The sequence below is a fragment of the Sinocyclocheilus rhinocerous genome, unplaced genomic scaffold (genome assembly GCF_001515625.1).
Source record: "Sinocyclocheilus rhinocerous isolate Xijiao unplaced genomic scaffold, SAMN03320098_v1.1 scaffold936, whole genome shotgun sequence".
NCBI lineage: Eukaryota > Metazoa > Chordata > Actinopteri > Cypriniformes > Cyprinidae > Sinocyclocheilus > Sinocyclocheilus rhinocerous.
Window position 1 is genome coordinate 546000 of NW_015662583.1, and position 6722 is coordinate 552721.

The following is a 6722-nucleotide window of genomic DNA, read 5'->3' on the forward strand; positions in this document are numbered from 1 at the left end:
ATAATAATAAAAAACACACATATTGTACAGACACTTCATATTTAATGGTATTTTATTATTTCAATTGCATTTAATATATTATACTTTCAATAAAGCATTTGCATTGGGTTTGTAAAAGCTGTTTTTAATGCATGTTTTTTTGCATTTACACAGTTTTGACCAACCGGCGTCACCAGCGTGTGGCGATTCGAATCACTAGAGTGCTTCGAATCAGTGAATCATTTTGATTCGAAGTTCCGAAAAGATTCGTTTTCCCATCACTAGTTCACTGACCACTGAACCAATGTCTATTGTTTTTTTTACCTGATCTCGGATCAGTTGTATTAATTTGTAGAGATTTTAATGAGACATTTGTGTAATTGAAAGGAAGAGTAGTGATTCGAAGCTTCGTTTCGTAGCGCTAGCGTAATTTTTGGCAGGTTTTGTTCTTAAGAAATGTAAAAACACTAGTATTTCTTTCAGGAAATTAACATCTAGAAAGCAAGTTAACTTGCACAGTTAAACAACTGTGACTGTTTTTCATACTCACTTCCATGCATATCCAAACTTATCCAGTCAGTGTGTGTGTTTTTCAAATCGCTTTTCCGTTTGTGTTTTTTTTGTCCCAGCGGAGGTTCCGTCTCAGCTGAGCTGCATGACAGTCACATGATACAGTTTAGCGTTGGTTTATACACAACGTTTCTCAATATATCGACACTCATGCAGGCGTCCGCGGACTGTAAGTGCTATTTATTTGTTTCTTGTTCGAATTCTGTCTATTATCATCAGTGTAATTTAGAAAGCGTCTTGTTTTTAAAACGCAAAGACCGTAAACAGTCCATATAGGTTCGATAAACACCAACATCTTCCTCATTTTGTCATTTGTTATTAGCATTAGCATCTTATACTCATATTAGATTAGTCCTGGATTATCATTTATGTCTATATTTATAAGTAAAGATGCATTTGTAAAGAACTAACCTGATTTCATTTGTTCAAATACGTTTTGTTTTAAATATCTCAAGAGGTTTTAATGGTAAAGAAATGAAATTATTGTCATGGTTTATGAATAATATTATTATATGTTTTGTTTTTCAAGTACTTACAGTTGTTTACATACACCTTACAAATACAATCGGTGTAAACTCATCTTATTTAGTTATTTTTGGGAACCATTTAAATATCTTATGTAGCTTCTAAAGAGCAGACTAAATAATGAAAAGTAAGCTAAATATGTAATGTCTGTTATGTGGAATAGCTTATTCAAGGCAGTGCTAAATACAAACAAATGCATTTTTAAATGAAGTTATTAACATTTTCCTGATTCTGCAATGGTTATGTAAATTTGATCATGATTTGTAGCTATAATAGAGAAGTTTTGTCATATGAAAGTGCATCATTATGACCAGAGCCGGGTAGTAACTGATTACATGTGATCTAGATTACATAATCATATTCCAATATCTTGTAATTAGATTAAATTACATGTTAAAATAGTCAGAATCAGACTGCAGTTACTTTTTATGTATTACATTATCACATATTATTCACACTAGGGATATGCCGGTATCACATTTTCATGTTGCGATTAATTGCTAATGCGTTTATCGCGGTATACGGTATTATCACGATATTTAAATTTAGTTTAAAAAAAGTGCTGTCATAATACAGTATAACTTTTTTCTTATAACAAAAATAACTGAGCATTTAAATGCAATAAAGCAATACAGAAAAATGTATAAAGTTAAAAGTTTTACACAGATTAAAGTGCAAAAGAAATAGCAATAAAAACATTTTTATTCTCCCTAATTCATCCTTTTCATCTTTTAAATGTTCCTTTCTAAAATATCCTACCACTTAATGTACACTCAGAAAGTCTTCCAGTTTTTGATCACTGGATTTACAAAAATCATTTCAGGTTTAAGAAGCGTTTCAACACTGCATTAACTACTGATAAACACATAAATTTTTATTTGAATTATCACTCTGTATGTTATTTAACCATATATTTCTATGTCTTTGGAAGGCTTTTGTCTTTCAAACACCTTAAAATGCACAAATTCACGAATTCACATATTCACAAACTTTTTTGTCATCTGATCCTCTTTCACATAAACTGCATCAACTCCTGATGAACACGTTCATTTTATTTGAATTATCACTCAGTAATTATTTAACCATGTATTTCTATCTCTTTGGAAGGCTTTTGTCTTTCAAACACATTAACATGCACAAATCTCTTTCACCTAATATATTGACTTACTTTATAATTAAAAATGTATTTTATCACATTTGCATTAATGGTCACGTGACATGCAGGTAAACAAATAAAATATTTTATTTTTTAAGTACGTGTTTTATTTTGAAATTATTTATTTTAATTTATCTTTTTTATTTTTTATTTTTTTATAATTATTAGTTTTTCATTAAACTCTCGAACCCAGCTCCTTTACGAACCCCAGTTTGGGAAACTTTGACGTAATGTAAGATTTAATGTAATCCGTTTATTTGATAAAAAATACAGGTGCATCTCAATAAATTAGAATGTCGTGGAAAAGTTCATTTATTTCAGTAATTCAACTCAAATTGTGAAACTCGTGTATTAAATAAATTCAATGCACACAGACTGAAGTAGTTTAAGTCTTTGGTTCTTTTAATTGTGATGATTTTGGCTCACATTTAACAAAAACCCACCAATTCACAACAAATTAGAATATTTTAAAATGTGTATAGGTAGTATTTATAAAGTTTTAGCTTTTAGTTTTGGATCTGTTTTTAGTTGTTTTAATACTACAATTGATTGCTTCTGTTGTCCTCATTTGTAAGTCGCTTTGGATAAAAGCGTCTAATAAATGACTAAATAAATAAATAAGTAATCTAAAAGTAGTCTGATTATATTAACTAAAATGTGTAATGTAATGGATTACGTTACTGACTACAGTTTTTGTCATGTAATCTGGAAGCAGTAACAGATTAGACTCTGTAAGTAATCTCCCAGCTCTGATTATGACACTCAGCATGTGTTGTGTTCATCAGTCGTGTGTCATTGATTGGACTGAAGCGTCATCATGCCTGTGAACGCCGCTGTGATTAGAGGAGTTCAGAAGCTGGTGCTTTATGAGACCAGAGCCGTAAGTCACATTTCAGTCATTATTCACGAAGGATAAATGCATTGCTTTGAGTCTTTTAAATGCATATCGTGTTTATCAGATCAGCAGCTGTGTATGAATATATACTGTACATCCATTCAGGAGATTTCTGACTGTATGAATGTGCATCATATGAAGCTGTCACACAGATGTTGATGTCTCTCTGTGCTGCTAGATGGCAGTGTTTAGCTGTCATCAAACTGAGACCTGATGTCTGATTCACTGTCTGAGCTGCAGCCATGACATATTCAATGTGTTGTATCGTTTGGTGCACTGTTTTAATAAAAATTAAGAATTTATATTTTTGCATAAATAAAATAAAGTCTGTTTTAGGACCATGTGAGACCCTGGACCACGAAACCAGTCATAAGGCTCAATTTTGTGAAATTGAGATTTATGCATCAGCTGAAAGCTGAATAAATAGCTTTCCATTGATGTATGGTTTGTTAGGATAGGACAATATTTGAAAATCTGGAATCTGAGGGTGCAAAAAAATCTAAATATTGAGAAAATCATCTTTAAAGTTGTTCAAATGAAGTTCTTAGCAATGCATATTACTAATCAAAAATTAAGTTTTGATATATTTACGGTAGGAAATTTACTAAATATCTTAATGGAACATGATCTTTACTTAACATCCTAATGATTTTTGGCATAAAAGAAAAATTGATAATTTTGACCCATACAATGTATTTTTGGCTATTGCTACAAATATACCCCAGCGACTTAACACTGCTTTTGTTCGCCAGGGTCACATATGTGTTTATTATGACATTATTTTCATGGCAATTAAATCAAATTTGACCAATAAGTTCTCATTATTGTAGTATACAGTATGCGATTTAAATATATCATTTAAATTAGATTTTAATTTAAAAAATCTAATGAGAATTTCACAAGTGAAAATCTGGACACATTATGGTAAAAATGAATAACTTTTGTAAGTGAAAGTGTGCTTAATTGTCGAAATCAAGTATGTCTAATCATAATATAAGATCAAATATATGTAGTTGACAATGAACAACTACAAATAAGCTGATTTATTTACAGTAGAGTTTATTTGAATGTACACTACTGGTCACAAGTTTGGAATAATAAAGATTTTTTATTGTTTTTGTAGGAAGTTTTCTCTGCTCGCTAAGGCTGCGTTTATTTGATCAAAAATACAGTAAAACAGTAATATCGTGAAATATTATTTATAAATCAGCATATTAGAATGATTTCTGAAGATCATGTGACACTGAAGACTGGAGTAATGATGATGAAAATACAGCTTTGATCACAGAAATAAATTACAGATTAACAGATATTCACATAGAAAACAGTTATTTTAAATGGTAATAATATTTCACAATTTTTATTCTATTTTTTCAGCCTTGGTGAGCAGAAGAGACTTCTTTCAGAAACATTAAAACTCCTTAATTATTCCAAAGAGTTAACCAGTTTTATCTATCTATCTATCTATCTATCTCATTTTTTATCTATTTATGATTAATTTGTATTATATATATATATATATATAATTAATACATTTTTTATTTCTTTATTATTTTACACATTTTTTCCCAGTTTATTTAATAGTCATATAATGTAAATATGGCTCAGGTTCCTCCTTCAGTGTGCGTCTATGGGATTTTTTTCACCAGTTTTCTGGTCCAGCAGGTGAAAATGATGCATCTTGTCACTTAGTAAAGTAGCAGCACACTGTCCTCAGCAACATGCATGATATTCTGCTCAACATTGTTTAATAAAACATTGATTCAAGTGCACGTCATTTACTGTGTGCAGACATACAGACGGTGCAGTCCAGTGCGAGTCCATTGTGTCCCTTTAATTCCATGCTGTATTTTACGCTCTTTTAAAGCACAGATCGGACTATTTATGAGCGCAGCTGTTATTCATTGCAGAATACAGACTATAATAACAGAGAACAGAACCGGCTGTCTTGATCCTCAGTGTGTCGATTTCACTGGGAGTCTTTAATGTGTCTTACCTGGAAATCTGTCCAAATAAAGAGCAAAATGCCTCAAACCCTGCTGTTTTTCTTCATATTCACTCAACAGCTCTTCAACTCTCTGGATGTTTGATATTCTGGTTCATATTTCACTCCAAAATCAAAATACGGAAGTGAAGTTGTATTCTTGCGTAAATAAAATAAAGTCTATTTTAAATGCATTTTCTTGCCTTTTGACATTTTCATGACAATTAAAACACATTTTACTCATAAATTCGCATTACTGTAATGTGATTTAAATATTATTTGCTAATTTGCTAAAGACATCGCAATAACGAGAATTTATTGAAATGACTTCTGGAAGTGTAACTGTGCTTAATTGTTGATTTTTAATGGCTTCATTCATTTTCCTTATGCAAATATGAATATATATATATATTTTTTTCCTCAATATTAGGATTTAATGTGTAATGTTTTCTTGAGTTTCACCCATTCGGCCATTTAAAAATATATGTTTGTTGTTTTTCCGAAATGGTTAATAGATTGTAATTTTTAGTTTGTTTTGGTTTCCTCAGAGGTATTTTCTGGTGGGCAGTAATAACGCTCAAACGAAACATCGTGTCCTGAAGATCGACCGCACTGAACCGCGAGATCTGGTCGTTATTGATGATAAGGTGAGCTGCTCACAATCTTCACAAACAAGGCAACATGAAATTATGTTTCAACCCATTTTACTTTTACATTTTAAACCTTTTTTTTTAATATTTGTATATAGCTTTAATTTATATTTATTTTAGTTTTAGTCAAAATTGTTGTGTTTTGTCATTTTTATTATTAGTGTCATTTCATGTTTCTTTGTAGCTTTAATTTGTTTATTTTAGTTTTAGTAATATTTGCTTTGTCTTTTATTAGTTTTAACTTTATGTTAGTGTGTAGCTTTAATTTATATTTGTTTTAGTAATTTTGTTATGTGCTTTTGTCATGTTATTATTTTTTGTTTGCTATATTTCTATGTAGATTTAATTTATATTTATTTTAGTTTAGTGTTAGTAATTTGTTATGAACTCTAAAGTGCATAATATTGTGCACTTTTGTCATTTTTATTAGTTTTTTATATTTTATTTTAGTTTTATGAATTTTGTTATGTGCTTTTGTCTTTTTAGGTTTAGTTTTTATAGCTTAAATTTATATTTATTTTAGTTTTAGTAATTATGTGCTTTTGTTGCCAAGGAAACATTTAAAAACTTTGTTTTATGTTTATCATCTCATATTTTATTTTATATTTTATTTTATTTTAAATATTGTTTTTTTTACTAAATCACTGTTCACTCTGTGGTGGAAATAACATATTAAACCTTTTTGGAATAAAATGTCCAACTTCTTTGCTCTTTTATTAAAGGGGTCATCGGATGCTACATGCACTTTTACAAGTTGTTTGAACTGAAATGTGTGTTGGCAGTGTGTGTACACAACCACCCTATAATGATAAAAATCCACCCAGTGTTTTTTTTATCTACTAAAATCTTTACCCCTTTCTCAAATCGAGCCGATCTCAGATGCCTGTCTGTGTGACGTCACAAAAACAGGCCCCTCCCACGATAGTTTGATTGACAGTAGCGTTTCAGCACAGACTGGACTGG

The 6722-nt window shown here is 30.3% G+C and overlaps 1 protein-coding gene across 1 annotated transcript in view; it reads left to right on the top strand.

Annotated features, from left to right (window-relative positions):
• The first annotated feature begins 656 nt into the window (after positions 1-656).
• fig4a (FIG4 phosphoinositide 5-phosphatase a) overlaps positions 657-6722 on the top strand; it is a 45768-nt gene continuing 39702 nt past the window's right edge. The window contains exons 1-3 of the mRNA XM_016538186.1: positions 657-718; positions 3016-3110; positions 5658-5756. Of these exons, the coding sequence (XP_016393672.1) occupies positions 3048-3110; positions 5658-5756 (162 nt within the window). The 5' untranslated portion in view covers positions 657-718; positions 3016-3047. The remainder of the gene's footprint in view (positions 719-3015; positions 3111-5657; positions 5757-6722) is intronic.